The sequence below is a fragment of the Scyliorhinus canicula genome, chromosome 6 (genome assembly GCF_902713615.1).
Source record: "Scyliorhinus canicula chromosome 6, sScyCan1.1, whole genome shotgun sequence".
Taxonomy (NCBI): Eukaryota; Metazoa; Chordata; class Chondrichthyes; order Carcharhiniformes; family Scyliorhinidae; genus Scyliorhinus; species Scyliorhinus canicula.
In genome coordinates, this window is record NC_052151.1 from 114,402,611 (window position 1) to 114,419,312 (window position 16,702).

Genomic DNA, 16,702 nt, shown 5'->3' on the forward strand with positions numbered 1-16,702 from the left:
GCAGCATGTGAGACTGGAGGATCTGGAGGATCACCGATCTGTGACAATCACCGGTGTGTCCCGGGAAGGGGGGGGTTGCTGGATGGGGGCTTTGAGGTATGGCAGGGGGCAGGGATTGAGAGGTTTGGGGATCTATTCATCTAGGAGGTCTTTCTGACCTTGGAGACATTAGAGGAGGAGTTTGATTTGCCGGGTGGGAACGGGTTTCGGTACCTTCAAGTGCAGGACTTTGTACGGAGACAGCTCCCAAGCTTTCCTCGCCTCCCCCTGAGGGGACTACAGGATAAAGTGCTGTCAAAAACAGGGGTTGAAGGTGGGAAAGTTTTGGAGATATACAGGGAATTGTTAGAGTAGGAAGGAGCCCCGATCAGAGAGGTGAAGAGGAAGTGGGAAGAGGTGCTAGGAGGGGAGCTGGAAACTGAACTGTCGGAAAAAGCCTTGAAAAGGGTAAATGCATCCTCGTCCTGTGCTAAACTCAGCTTGATTCAGTTCAAGGTAGTTCACAGGGCCCACATGACGGTAGCCTGGATGAGTAGGTTCTTCGATGAGATGGAGGACTGATGTGGGCGGTGTGGGGGTAGCCCGACCAACCGTGTTCATATGTTTTGGGCATGTCCAGAACTGAGGGTATTCTGGCAGGGATTTGCGGATGTTATGTCAGGTCCTGGAAGGTAGGGCAACTCCGAGTACAGAATTGGGAATATTTGGGGTGTTGGAGGATCCGGGGGCAAAGGGGGGGGAGAATATCCTGGCCTTCTCCTCCCTGGTGGCTTGGAGACGGATCTTGCTGAGATGGAGGGACTCGGAGCCCCCGAAATCAGGAGTGTGGGTCAGCGATATGGTAGAGTTTCTCAATCTGGAGAAAATCAAGTTCGCTCTGAGAGAATCAATACAGAGATTCGCCCGGAGTTGGCAGCCGTTCATCGATTTCTTCAACAAAAATTGAACGTCAGCAGTAAGGGGGTAAAGGGAAGGGGGGGCGGGGGGGGGGGGGGGGGGGGGGGGGGGGGAGAAAAACAGGAGGCATGGTAATGTTAAATAAGGACAGGGTACTTAGTATACGGGTAATTGGGGACAGGGCAGGAGAAGTGGGGGACATGGTTTATTGTTTGTTGTTCTTTTAGGGGGTATTTTGTGCGTCGACCCGCGCGGTTGTTTTAGGAATGTCAACATGTTAAATTGCGAAAATTACAAATGCTTCAATAAAATATTTTCAAAACAAAAGAGACTGGACCGCTGTGAGACAACAGTACTAACCACCCTGCCACCCAGACCTTTATTGTTAGAAACCAAAAGTAACATTGACTATATAATTACGTCAGTCAGCAACTAATACTCAAGTTAATGCTTCTTAATATCTTAATGTAACCAACCTCACGTCATATATATACTGTGCAGCATGCTTTTCACAGAATGATATTATTTTCAGGAAACAGTCTAAAGTCACTCCTAGCTTCCAAAGGGGTTCACATATCCCTGTTTCAGTGAGTCCAATGCCTGTGAAAGGTCCTCTCCTTCAGTTCTTTAAGAATTATGCAGCATTGTGGCCCACTCCAATAATTTCTTCTCCCAGCCTCACCAAGACAAATCTTCTTGTGTCCTTAAATCACTGTGGGTTAATTCCTGTTGACCAATGGATAAGCTTTCCCCAGCATTCTGCTCAGCAACTAACCGAGATAATAGCCGTTTCCCCTTTGCAGACCACAGAAACTGCTGTTCTGCCTCTCTCTCTCTCTATCTCTCCCTGTTCAAAGTCTCTGAGTGAAAGTCTGCAATAATAAGAACAACTGCTTCATCTTTTGTTTTCAGGTGTTAAACCTGGCATGTGCATTTAATAGCAGACAATCTGGGCGCCCATTCTCCACGGTAACCAAACAACACATGCTTGTTGGCGGGCGGAATACGTAGTTGATCACATGACTCTTCATTAATTGATTCTACCTAGAATTAGAGAGAAAATCCAAAACATAATCTTATAAAACATCACATTCGGCACAGTGTATAGGGCACATTGCTCATGCCAACCATGTAAACACATGAAAGTATTTAGAATATTTTACTATTCTGTGCTTATCTTCAGTTTCAAACCAACTCGGACTTTTTTATGTTGTCTGACTGCCCATTTACTATGGTAGTTGTAAAGTCTTGTTTTAACATGACTCTGGCAATTCCTTGTCATCACCCCAGAGGAATTCTTGTTCTCTGAAAGATTTGTATATGCCAACTTTATCTCACTTTTAATTGGGCGTGCATGTTTAGCCTTATTCGCGGGTTACTGGGGTGAGGGTGTGGACCGAGGTAAAATCCTCTTGCGAATAGTCGGTGCACACTCAGTGGGCTGAATGGCCTCGTTCTGCACTGTAGGGATTCTGATGAACAATCACTACTTTGATCGGCTACGTATTTTGTCTAACTCGTTCTGTAACTTCAGAGCTAGCTTGATATGTTTTAGTTTCCTGCTCATTTAATTGATTTAACCCTTTAACATTTGGTATCAGGCTTGTATAATTCTGACTCCTAGACCTTCTTCATCTCTGCCCAAATGCCAATATTTGCCAATTCCTCAGCCCAATCAGTTATTTCATTACCTTTCTACCAGTAACTGCAACTTTTTATTTCCTTCTCTCACTGCGATCGGGATAGGGTGGGAGACAATTGAGGGAGGAAGGGTGAGGTGGCGATTATATTGGGACGATGGTGATTTAGAGGGAAGGGGAGACTCTGACACTGCAGTTCTTGGCTTGACCCCACATTTCTGTAAGTAATTTGTGAATAAATTAACTTTTTTTCATTGTCATGGCTCCAGTGGTCCCTTTCAGAACTGCTGGTTAAATGACATGTAGATCATATTTTACTGAATGTAGGTGGCCCAGTGCCAGGTGCATTCAGAGCAGACCAATTTGCAACAGGGACGTCATACAGGTGCTACGCTCATTTGCATGAAAAAAGGGCCAGGCATAGCTGGGTGCCTCCTTCTCTTCTTTTAGCGATATACACTTCCAGCCAGAACTTGCATGTTCATGCTGTCCGCTATAATGGATGCTTTGGCATCCGGTTTGCAAACAAAATTTTGCATGGCACTATTAAATTTCTGTGCCAATATTTTCTTTCTGTTTCTAAACAAACCACTTCCTTAACTTTGATAGGTTTGTTTCTAAAGTATTATGTCTGCAAATTAATGTTAGCTCTGTTTTGCATGTTGCCTGACCTGGGAGTGTCAAATACCAGCATTGTGTGGAAAATTGTAGAATGTTGTTCCTTTTCTCAGGCCTTCCATTAATCATCTTGAGCATAAAGCATAATCAAAATAGGAATTGTTTAATATTGAAGTTTACAAAATGGTTTTCACCTGTTTTTATGAGATGCAAATACGGCAGAAATGGTGCTATTGCTTTAAATTCTTTCTTCCCCCTGTTGCAATTGAAAATATTGTTGTGCCACAGTCTATCATTACTGATCTTTGTTTGAAATGATGGGTGGGAACACAGCAGAAATGTATTTTTGCCTTACTGAAGTCTGTGTAGCAGGTGAAAATTAAGTCCCAGGCTCATCTGTGCTGCAGATGTGCAGAGATTTACATTAGCAACTTTTCTTTCCCTTTTCTCGCCCACACATAGACAAATCCAGCAGCAATATAAACAAGCGCCAGAAACTCTACCAAGAATTCCTCAGCTCCATTGACCAAACAGGGGAGCTGCTGGGCTGGCTTGAAGAGGATGATGCTGATGAAGTCAAACAGGAGCGGCTGGAGGTGGGTGGAGCAGTCTTTGCTGACCACAGGGATTCATTGTGCCAGAATGAGTCTGTTCACATTGATAAATTCTGATGTTGTGAAAATTTGAGGTTTCACCAACATCTGCTTTCTTGACATTTTATCAGAGTAAAATGATTACATTGCGAATTGGACGAAACATGTGTTTTCCCTGGCATCTTGCTTTCACGCTGCATTTTTTAAACCACACAACAATATTTTACTGTGAGTTTTCCAGTAGGTCTGCACCTTAACAAAAACTTTCAGAAGTTGAAACCATGCTCTTTAAAGAAATTACTTCCTTGACATCTTAGGGTCAATTTGCTACTTGACCTTAGGATGTTGGAAAAATAAATGTCCAGTTGTGTTTCTTTATATGAATAGCCCTGAAATAGAAGTTTCTTTGCTCAGCCACTGATCATTATTTTTTTTAAAGTGTTGGTCATGGCTGAGGAAATTACTATACACCCCTTCTAGGTTTAAGCCTGAAGAAAATGTGCCCTGGGAATTTTATGAGCTACTACTGGACGACCTGTTCAGGTAGCGGACATCAAAAGCTCCTCTTTTGTATGCTGGGACACTGACTGCTTTAGGTTTTAAAATCATGGTGGAATGCAGTCTCTGGCCTTACTGTGAGTTGTATCAGACAGCCCAACTTCAATAATCCTAGTTTGCCTCTGTTTCTTCAGCTCTATATAGCAAAGCAGACTTTCTGCCTGACCACTGCTTCTTTGTATTTTCTCTTCCACTTCCCTAACTCAGTATGAAATGAGTAAGCTTTGAATGTTTTATTCCCCCAGACTCTTAAATTGTTTCTAAACTTCTCTACCTCACATTTTTTTCTCTGTACCTTTCAAGTAATTCTGAAAGTCGATTTCCTCAGACAATGCATCTAGTCCTTTTTATTAAAAAAATATTATTGGGATGTGAACATCAGCGACACATCAGCATTTCATCCCTAATTTCTCTTGATAAGGAGGTGGTGAGGGAGATTCTTTAACCACTGCAGTCCATGTGCTGTAGATAGATCACTATTAGTGGGTAGCACGGTAGCACAGTGATTAGCACAATTGCTTCACAGCTCCAGGGTCCCAGGTTCGATTCCCGGCTTTGGTCACTGTCTGTGCGGACTCTGCACGTTCTCCCCGTGTCTGCGTGGGTTTCCTCTGGGTGCTCTGGTTTCCTCCCACCGTTCAAAGATGTGCAGGCTAGGTGGATTGGCCATTCTAAAATTGCCCTTAGTGTCCAAAAGGTTAAGTGGACGTAGATGAGGAGGAAGATGGTGCTGAGAAGGAAGACGAAACAGATGGACATGCAGTGAAGTGTCCAGCTGTGGAGCTGGGTGAAGTTGCAAAGAAGAGGCAAAAGACCAAAAATGGAGAGTCAACAGAACCCAAGGCAGAAGCTTAAACATTCCTTTGTTTGAATTTTTAGAGTGGAGGCATGTGCTTGAGTAGGGTGCTCTTTCCAAGGGTCGGTGCAAACTCGATGGGTCGAATGCCCTCCTTCTGCACTGTAAATTCTATGATCACAAAGAATGTTACTCACATCTTTGGCTGCATCATTGCTGTGAGCAGGGCAGAGACAAGCCTGGGGAGATTCAAACTGGTAATTATCGAAGCATAGTATGGTTTCATCATAGAGGCAAGCCATTTGAGCTGCCATGTTGCTGGAGCACTTGTGTTGCTGGATTCGGAGTTCAGAGTGTGGAATTACAAGAGAAATGATTGCCATTGAATAAAGATGATGATGTGTTCAAGGAGCTTGGAGAAGAAAGGGAGGTTAGTAATGACACAGTTTTGACAAGGAAGGGTCAAAGGTGATCTTTTTGAATGGTGGCATGACGATTGCAGCTTTTATGGGAAGAGAGATACAGTACAAACCATTGATAAAAAGCTAGAATGTGATTGAGAAGTAATTGAATGACCTGGAGTTTATTAACAAGGGAGTCATAGGACATGGAGTAGGAAGGAAAGGGGAGTTGAGACTACAGCCATATCAGCCATGATCTTATTGTATGGCGGAACAGGTTCAAGAGCCAATGGAAGATAATCCATATTTACAAAGGAGTTTTGATCTCCCATTGTCAAGGCTATCAAGATGCCACTGAAACACATAGGGAGCCTTAGCACCAGCACACGCCTTGCAAATTGAGTTTCATTACTCCTTTGTTTCTGGTTCACTTCTGGAATCATAAGGTCTCATAGCCTATTCTCTTTTTTTCTGACAGTTCAAACAATAGCAAATTGGATGTCCATCAGGCAAACTGCCTTGAGGATTCCCCTAGTAATCCGCTTTCAGAGATAGCTAGAGGTTTGGCCAACTTGTAGGTCAAGTGACTTCTCCTGACATTTTAAAACGGTGCATTTGCAGTTTTACCTGTTTTGTTTCTTTTTTACAATCCCAGGACATTACACCAGCCAAGGAAACTAATGAGTAATAGTTCACGTTGCACAAGACACATTGTTATGATAGTGCATGAGATCCGCAGTGATTTCCTCATGAGTTTGGAGAGCAGGTTTTCCTAAGTCAGATTTCTTTTCTGCAATTGTTTCACTAGGCATTCTTTTCCTGGTTTGTCTTAAGTTATAATAATAATACTCTTTATTGTCGCATGAACACCGCTTGCATGAACACTGCAATGATGTTTCTGTGAAAAGCCCCTAGTCCCCACATTCTGGCGCCTGTTTTGGGTACGCAGAGGGAGAATTCAGAATGTCCAAATTACCTAACAGCACATCTTTCGGGACTTGTGGGAGGAACCCGGAGGAAACCTACGCAGACACAGGGAGAACGTGCAGATTCTGCACAGACAGTGACCCAAGCCGGGAATCGAACCTGGGACCCTGGCACTGTGAAGCAACAGTTCTAACCACTGTGCTACTGTGCAATTCCTGCATTAGGTTGTTCTGTCACTGGCATCCTCCCCAGAATAGTCAGGCGGATTGCCAGCCTGATCACCTTGTTCAGTGGCGTTCTGGTCACCTCCACATTCCTCATCCAGTCTCTCCTCAAAGAGGTACACAATTTCTGGAACTTCCTCCTGTGGCTGCAGGTGTGGAACATTTTTAGGAGGACTGGCTTGGACCATTCCTGTTTCATTTGGGATTCTAATGCAACAGGTTAATGAAGGAGCTGCAACTCTCCAAGCTTCTCTGCTGAATACAGTACAATCTTGATTGTGAATAACGCGTTGGTAAGTTTTCTTCCCTTATAACAAAGTGTGGCAGTTATTTGCCCTTGCATCTTCAGTGGGATGCCCCCAGACAGGGGGACTGAGTGTTTGAAGGCTGGAGAAACGCGGGGTTCAGCCACTGTACTACATCGGAAAGAATTAATACCCACCCCCTCCCTTTTCTACTTTAAAATTTGAGTTGTGGCCATTGACTTTAATATCCTTGCTCCAAAAATTCCCTTGGATTTTGAAACCTCGCTCAAGAAAGGCACTCTATGTTCGTCAATAACTTCTATTTCTTGGAGACCGATCCCTCCGTAATTTTTTTAAACTCCTGGCGGAATAGCACTCGGCGTTTATGACGACACCTCGAGAGTACTGGGCACTGGGAGCTACTGCTCCTTCTTCGGTCTGGGTCTGCTCTTTAGAGGGTGCGCTGATGAGTCTATTGCTCACATCTGGACAGAGTCAGTAGTCTGACTTCACAGTGCTTGCCTATCACCCTGAATTAAATCTCTGTTCTGCTTCCGTAGCTGAGCATGTGAAATGAAAATGAATGAATGAAATGAAAACCGCTTATTGTCACGAGTAGGCTTCAAATGAAGTTACTGTCAAAAGCCCCTAGTCACCACATTCCGGCGCCTGTTCGGGGAGGCTGGTACGGGAATTGAACCGTGCTGCTGGCCTGCCTTGGTCTGCTTTCAAAGCCAGCGATTTAGCCCTGTGCTAAACCAGCCTCTGGCATGTCTCGCTAATTGTACTGCCAATGTGAAATCCTCCTAGATTCCAAAAAATCGGATAAAGCTTCATCAAACACTTTAGCTCCAATGGGGTCTCGGATTAGTTCGATCTTTAGAGCCCTGTACTCGCAACTGTCAGCAAAATGATTAGTAAAATCTGTATTACTCAATGGGCACAAAGGGTGAAACTGATACCTTTTACCAGTAAAACATTTAATGATGTCTTGGAGGAAGTCAGCTGCTTGATTGTACTGATACCCCCAGCCTCTTTGCACATGAGCAGTCTTCATCAAAGACCTCCGCTTCCTCCTCTAATGCCCCATCTCAATAATCTTTTAGCTCTGTACAATACTGAACTCTTCTCGCATCGCCTTTACCTCCCTATTAGCAATTCTCCCAATGTACAGTGATCATAAACATTACTCCCATTTGTTTTTGGAGGAGGCTGTTGTTAATGACACTGCATTTCTCATCTGCATCTTCTATTGTTTTATTTGTCATTACTGTATCTCTTTTGCCTTGTATCATCATTCCCATCCTGCCTTCCACTCTAGAACAGACCTTCCTTTTTGTTCTTTTCTCCCCTCCTCTCCCTGTCCCTGTAGTTGCTTAAAAGCTGTTAAATCTCGTCTAAATAACATCGAAAAGTCATCAACCTGAAACATTAATTGTTTCTCCCACCACTGATGCTGCCTGCCAAGCTGGGTGCAATCAGACTTTTGATTTTGCTTTCTAGCATCCATAGATAGAAACTTTCCACCCCATGAGGAGGCCATTCGGCCCATCATGTTTGTCAGTTGAAAAAGAGCAGTGTAGTCTTAGCCCCACTGTCCAGCTCTTGGTACGGAGCCCCATGGGTTATGGAAATTCAAATACACATCAAAGTATCTTTTAAATACAATGAGTGTTTTTGACACTGCTCCCCTGTCAAGGAGTTTGTTTTAATTAATTTGTGTGATGTCAGCATCGTTGGCTGAGCCAGCATTTATTGCCCATCCCTAATTGCTCTTGGACTGGTTGCCATGCTAGGCCATTTCAGAGGGTATTTATGGGTCACCCACATTGCTGTGGACCTGGAGCCACATATAGGTCAGACCAGGTAAGGATTGCAGAGTTCCTTCCTTGAATTACATCAATGTTTTTTTTACGACAATTGACAATAGTTTCATGGTCATCATCAGACTTTTAATTCCAGATTTTTATTGAATTCACATTTCTCCAAATGCTGTGGTGGAGTTCAAACATGAATACCCAGGGCATTTCCCTGGGTCTCTGGAATACGATGCCATCATTTTCCTGTGTGTTCCAAACTCTGGGTGAAAATGTATTTTTCTCAATACCCCTTTAATCCTTCTGATAATTGCTTTCAATCTATATCCCTGTTATTGCCTTCTCTGCTAAGGAATATAGGTTTTTCCATCCACTCTATCTAGGTGTCTCATAATTTTATGAATGTCAACTGAATCTCCTTTTAGTCTCTGTCCGAAGAAAGAAACCCAGCCCATCAAATCCTTCCTTAGAGTTAAAATTCCCATTTCTGGCAACAACTTTGTAAACCTCTTCTTTAATACAATCATATTTTTTGTGTAATGTGGTGACCAAAACTCTTTGCATACTCGAGCTGTGGCCTATCTGTTGTTTTGTACAGGTCTAGCATCCCAGTTTCACTCTTTTATCTCTCATCTGCGCTCCCAGTCTTGCTCTTTAATCGCCCTGCTCCACTCTCAATCTCGTTCCTGTATCTCTCCCTCCGCTCTCAGTCTCGCTCTTTTATCTTTCGATTCTGCTATTGGTCTTGCTCTTCTATCTCCCTGCCTCTGCTTTTTTAACCCACAGTTCTGCTCTCCGCCTCTCTCTTTTATCTCCGATTCTGCTCTCAATATCGCTCTTTATCTCCCTGCTTCGCTCTCAGTCTCGCTGTTTTATCTTTCGGGTCTGCTCTCAGTCCCACTCTTTTATCTCCCTGGCTCTGCTCTCATTCTCGCTCTTTTATCTTCCTGGCTCCGCTCTCAGTCTTGCTCTTTAATCTCCCTCTCCACTTCTCAGTCTCACTCTTTTATCTCTCCAGTTCTGCTCTCAGTCTCACTCTTTTATCTCCCTGCTCCACTCTCAATCTCACTCTATTTATCTCTCCAGTTCCACTCGATCTTGTTCTTTTATCACCCTGGCTCCGCGCTCAATCTCGCTCTTTTTTGTGCTGTTTTATCTCCGCAGCTGCACTCTTTTTTACATTTTCTGCCTGTGCTGCTACCTTCAAGGACCTCTGAACAGGCACTTCAGTCTCTGTATATTTTGCAGTTGCTTACTGTAATTCTGTTACATTTTACAGAAATAATTTTCACCCACAAAGTGTCAAGCACTTACTAAGCATGTAATTGTTCAATTAGTTTTTAATCTGTAAAATTACTATGTTAAATATTATGAAACAGCACAAATTTAAATAAGGATTTCAGGGACAGTATTTTTATATTGTATCTTTCATCTACATTATACTGTGTTAATTCAGTTCATCCACAGTATTAGAATGTGAAAATTGCCTCAAATTTTAAAACACAAAGGCCCTTTGTATGCAGTCATTTAAGAAACACGGCTGTTTTTATTTTTGTTCTAATGATTGGTTTGAAACAAATTTCTTAAGAATCTTTAATCCCTTTAGGCTGCAGCAAACATTTTGATCCAGCTTCAAAATAATGCAGCCAATTACTTTTGTCACCCAGAGAGCTGAGCGCCAAACTCGAATGATGGATTCGTCCCAATATGCAGAGTACTCCGAGAGCCGCCAGCTGAGTTTTGGTGAGTACAGTCAAACCTTGGTAAATGTGAACAGAGTTAACTAAATTCCTCCAGTTATGTTACCAATCTCATTTTTACATTGTATCTAAAATGATAAGACTGCTTCTGTATTTTCACAAATAATATGCGCATATGTGATATTAGGGGCAAAACTGATGTGATTGAGGTGGTTAAAGGAGGACGGGTTCCCTACCCAAGCTCCTCCATGAACCTCATCGCCATCATGTTCCCCTTTCAAGTTACTTCTTAAAATCATGTTATGGTTAAGCTTTTGGTCATCACTCCTAACATCGTCTCCTTTGAGTTGACATCTATTTATTTCTGATTGCATCCCTTGCGTTAACCTTCTACATTTAAAGGTCATGTATAAAAGGAAGTTGTTCATGTATTGCAACATTGAGCATGATTCCAGTTCTTATGAAAATGGAGTGGGAGATTACAGTTAATTACAATTATGTGGGAAACTAGTCACTTCTATGTAATTACAGTGGGGTGGAAGACTAGTCACTGCAATGTAAGTACAGTGGGTAGGGTATTGGGTTGAGATACAAGTCACTGCATCCATAAGTAGAGTTGGCAACGGTTGCACTCAACATCCATTGTCTGTGCCTATAATCTTTTGTTCTATTTTATCCCATCCAAATCTCTTGTATCACTTTGTCCAAAGCATTTCTTTGTTTGACTGGAAAGTAGAAGTGTTATCTTGTGCCTGGGTAACTATAAAGCCAAATGTTCAGGAGAAATACTCAGCCATATATAAATGAGGTAATTGGGTAGGTTTATGGAAAGCATAGATTCATCAGGTCATCAAAGATAAAATTAACATTTTTTTTATTTTGACAAATTTTGTTATCAAGAAAGTTAAATATTTCAAGTTTATGATTACAAATGTAGTTAGTATTTGAGGGAGCAGAATTTTGTAATTTTACACTTGAAAACATTGTTTTGTAAGTTGAGAACTTTACACGTTTAAGGGCTGATGCAATGAAATTGTGCCAGGAGCGGTTATTGAGAATTTAAGTTCAATTATCTGACCATTAACATTAATGGTAAGGCCTCGTGCCTAAATTTCCTTTATGCGCTCTCAGTGAGTGGGGCTCCCTACTAGCATTTAATTTTGTAAAATTATCTTTAACAGTAATTTGAAATGAATAGTATAATTTCACAGAAGATAATTGTAGGTTCTGTACATTATTCAAGAGTGAAGGAGTTAATATCTTGCAGTCAGTGCAACTGAACAAGCTCTGGACCATTAGCAACTAGTGCACATTGACTGATCACAAATAACCTCAGCACAAAAGGAATCTTTTCTTAACTAACAGTGCATCTAGCTTTTAAAACTTCCTGCCGTGATGTCCATTCATTTCAGGCCAACTTGGCTACAGCTCCACATTCCAAGGCTAAATACTGTGTTCACATAATTAATGCTTATCGACATTTATAACGTAGTTACTGGAAGTGTTTGTGAACTAGTACAATAACAGGTTGTAAATTAGAAAGCTTGCTCACTACCTCGAGATGTTGTTAATAGATGAGTAAGAGTTAGGTTAAAGGTTACAAACGTTGAAGAAAGCAATTAAATCATGACAAAGTTGCACATGATTTTAACGCAGACGAAAACAGAATAATCGTCATTATTTAAACAGACTCCCTTTCTGTGGACTCAAAGGTTGCAACAACTCTCTCAATCTCATTTTCATTGAGACTTACGAGAATAATTATTTTGGAATATCTGAAACCTGGTTCATTAGATACAGTATTTCAAATAACACATTGCACTGAACAATAGCACAGGCATTCTGGAGCAAAACAAACTGCTGCACCTTTATACATGTTTTTGTTTCTCTAGCGAATGCTGAGAAGTAATTTACGTTGCTGGGTTAGTTATTGAGCTGTTAAAACAAGTGCTTTTTGCTGGGATCTGAAATAGTTGGTCACTATGTTTTGAACTAAAACTCCGCAAAATGTCTTTATCCCTTCCTGCCTTTGAAGTGCAGCTGCTCTGACACAGTCATAGTCTGGGATTCATTCTCAGCAGAAAATATCATTGTGTGGTGCTGGTCGTGATCAGCAAAATGTATATATAGGATCCAACAGAAACGAGTGGTTTATGGAATGGGTGCAAATGAGTTATATTGAACATCAAACTAACGATTTATTATCCATCCATCACCAGTTCCTGACATTTACTTTTTCTGACAGATTCCTATCTTTAATAATAATAATCTTTATTGTCAGAAGTAGGCTCAGTAGTGGACTCGCCAACACTAAGGGCATTCAAATGGTCATTGGATAGACACATAGACAATAAGGGAATAGTGTAGATGGGCTTTAGAGTGGTTTCACAGGTCGGTGTGACATCGAGGGCCGAAGGGCCTGTACTGCACTGTAATGTTCTATGTTCTATAATCAGTTACAATGTAATAATAATAATCGCTTATTGTCACAAGTAGGCTTCAATAAAGTTACTGTGAAAACCCCTAGTCGCCACATTCCGGCGCCTGTTTAGGGAGGCTGGTATGGGAATTGAACCCGCGCTGCTAGCATTGTTCTGCATTATCAGCCAGCTCTTTAGCCCACTGTGCTAAACCAGCCCATGCTGAATTTTTAAACACCTGAAGGGTGGATGATATATTTAAAAAAAAGTTAATCTTTTGATGTGGCTTTTTCTTTTTCTTTGAAAAAGAAGTTTCCATTTGTGACCTGGTGAAGTGAGTCTCAAATCACCAGCTTCATCAAACATGTTTTCCAGTTCAGATCTTTTTGTGAACTATTTATTTCTATCATCAGATTGAGAAAGAATGCCTGTTTTACCTATTTTCACATATAAATATTGACAGAGATCAGGGGACATGAAGTGCATTTACTTTAAGCGTTAACAAACTGCTTGTAAGCAAATCTGAAAATTTGCAGCATGCAAAGTCTCACACTAATTATGACATGTCAAAGAACCTTAACTAATTCATGAAAAAATTTGGCAGCTGAGAGTCAGACAAATTGTGTCTCTACCCTTTTTAATTTCCAGCAAAAGAGATGAAATTAATCTTAGAATTGAGTTGCCACAATTTTTATCAGATGCATTTATCAAAATAAAGTTGCTGAAGTATGTGGATGAACAGAGTGCCCTCGAGTTTTAAATAAATAATTTGCTGGAAGTGTTAATGCAAGCAGATAAAGCCTTAATAAGGCCAATAGCCTTTTGAGTTTTATAAATAAGAGTAATGATGAATTTGTACAACAATCAGTTAAGTTAATGTTAGAACACCGGGTGATTTGGAATGCTCATTATAGTATAATTAATTATAGCCATTGGATTTGCATTGTCGATTCTAATAAGAGAACATAATTTTTGAAGATATGATTTTTTTTTCTGGCTCGATTCTAAACTGGAACCCCATTCAGACAATTGGGCTTTTTAAAGAAACAGGCCAATCTGAGTTGCTCCAAAACACCATTTAGCATTCCATAAATTTGGAATGAAGTGAGACATTCAATCCCATGGAAAGCTTGAAAGACCCCTTCTGACTGACTGTTCAACCACACGGAAACTTTGTAAATGTTTCTTAGATAAGGTCTGAAACAATAACTGCAACAAGCATGATCTAATCAAGCCGCTCTAGAATATACATCCAACCAGATATTGCAAGGGAATCCCTGTCAGGCAGGAGAGAGGAAGAAGTAAAAAAGAGACTGCTGTATTGAAACAGGCTGCTGGAGTCGCCATGCTCTCTCTGAAAGTATTATGCGCCCGTTTTATAAGATGAGAAGAAATCCACTGCGAACCAAGATATTTTAAAACATGGACATCTGCTCCGCATGATTGCATTCAGGAGAACAGCTAACCTAAACATTTTGAATCAGCTCATCAAGACCTAACAATGAACATGGAGTATAATCCATTTTTTTCTTTCATGATCGGTAAAATCCTTATAAAGCTGTTCTTCTCTTAATCTACTATCTGTACTTGTGTGTGCGCGTGGGCCCAGACAAATGTATGTAATCTTGTGAGGGTGTCACGTTTTCTTACACTTTTTTAGCTCAGGAATAGTTTAATAAACTTACTCATTTTTTTTTTATAAATTTAGCGTGCCCATTTTTTTTTCCCAGTTAAGGGGCAATTTAGCATGACCAATCCACCTACCCTGCACATATTTTTGGTTGTGGGGGTGAGATGCACGCAGACACAGAGAGAATGTGCAAACTCCACATGGACAGTGACCCAGGACCAGGATCTAACCCGGGTCCTCGGCGCAGTATGGCTGTAGTGCTAACCCCTGCACCGCCATGCAGCCCACTCATTCATTGTTTAACCTAAAAAAAACTCTGGGTGGGATTCTACGGTCTCCGACTCCAGAATCACATTTGGTGATCAGACGGAGAATCCCCATTGGCGCCAAAATCAGGGTGCTGCTTTTGTTATGCTCCACCCCCTCCAAAACGGCAGTATGCCGCATGTCGTCGGGACAGCGACAGGACGTCACATGAGGCACTCCTCCGATGCTCTGCCCCCCATAGGCCGAGTTCCCAACACCGTGGGACACGTATGCTATTTATTTTCAGGAACCTGGCGTGGTGGCTGCAGACTGGGTCCAGCACTGCCATAATCGGGTGGGAGCTGTTCCGCGGGCGAAGGGGACTTTGGCCGGGGCTGGGGCACTGGTGGGGGGTGGTATGAGGGTGGCGCGCCTGGTCAAAGGGGGGGCCTTATTTTGGCGCGCGGCTGGCTCCATGCTGCACGGTGCGGCCACTGCAGGCCACCGCCGTGCGCGGCCACGGACCGAGCAATTCTCTGGCCGTATCCATAGCTAAAGCTGAGGCTTTACGGTGCGTGCCTGCTAGCCTCCCACCAGACGGAGGATCGGTGGAGGTTTGCGCCGTTGTTTTGGGCATAAAGCGCCACCGTTCCCACGCTGTGTCCCAGTTAAAGTCTTTCCCAAGTCTCATGAATTATCATGGCAAATGTATTCCAAATTTGGCGATCCTTTTAAAGCCATTGCATAATCTTCTATGTAAAGATTAATTTTGGAAATGGGACCAGGAATGTGAGCGTGCATAGCTCGCTGTCAAACATGCACTTCAGAGGTAGGATGCGTTGGTTCACTTAGACCCTAAGTTGCCCGTGATATTGGCTTGTAATGCCTCACCCCATAGAATTGAAGTGTTGTCACACACCGTACCCAATGGTGAGGAGAGGCCAATTATCTTCACTTCATGCTCTCTAACCAGTGCAGACAAAATACACAGAACTAGAGAAGCCGGCTCTCAGCATAATTTTTGGTGTGAGGAAATTAAACCACTTTGTGCCTCTGATGGCTCATCATCCACTCACATTCATCTTCAGCCCATACAATGGGATACCCTTATTCACGACCAGTAAGCTTCAGAGGTGGGCCCTAATCCTCTGAGCGCACTTGTACAATATCAAATACAAGCAGTCGGAGCGACACGCAAACGCAGATGCCTTGTCCAGGCTACCCTTGCCCTTGAGTAGTGGGCAATCCAGTAGTCAGTTGAAGATTCTCTACTTCTCCCAAACTGAAAATGTACCAGTAAATGTACAAGTGAAGAATAGGACCAGAAATGACCCTGTTCTGAGACAGGTGATGGACCTGGTCCTGAAAGGGAGTGCTGGTAGGAACCATCTGGAATTGAAGCCATATATGTCCCTGCAGTAGGAGTCGTCGATTCAGAACGACTTCTCACTATGGGGGATGTGGGTGATCATTTCTCCGAACTTAAGATGCAGGATGCTGGAACAATTGCACCAGGGACATCCAGGGGTGGTGAGAATGAAGGAGCTCGCTAGGAGCTCTTTCTGGTGACCGTGTTTGGATGCTCAATTGAGGAAAAAGCCAGTTTGTGCCTTGCTTGTGCCCAAATCAGGAGTGCACAGCCATTACCACCGGTACATCCCTGGGAATGGTCCAAGATGACATGGCAATGTGTCCACATGGATTTTGCTGACTTCATTTAAGGTCAACTGTTACTGCTGGTGGTTGATGCCCATCCCAAGTGGCCAGAGGGTGGTGATAATGAAGTCCACTTCAGCTGACCTGATCATCGAGAAACTGGATGAATCCTGGGTGAAATGTTCCGAAGATTTGGAAGTCTGAGCAGATTGTTAACGATAATGGTCCTTGGTTCCTTGCACAGAAATTCACGGACTACGTGGAATGGAATGGCATTCGGCATGTTAAATCAACACTTTATCACCTCTCAACTGACAGTCTTGCAGAATGATTT

The 16,702-nt window shown here is 42.5% G+C and overlaps 1 protein-coding gene across 7 annotated transcripts in view; it reads left to right on the top strand.

The window, feature by feature from the left end:
• Positions 1–16,702, top strand: part of supt3h (SPT3 homolog, SAGA and STAGA complex component) — a 518,479-nt gene that overhangs the window by 381,299 nt on the left and 120,478 nt on the right. For all 7 annotated transcript variants that reach the window (XM_038799932.1, XM_038799934.1, XM_038799933.1 and 4 more), the window contains 2 exons: positions 3,618–3,751; positions 10,384–10,459. In XM_038799932.1, the coding sequence (XP_038655860.1) occupies positions 3,618–3,751; positions 10,384–10,459 (210 nt within the window). The remainder of the gene's footprint in view (positions 1–3,617; positions 3,752–10,383; positions 10,460–16,702) is intronic.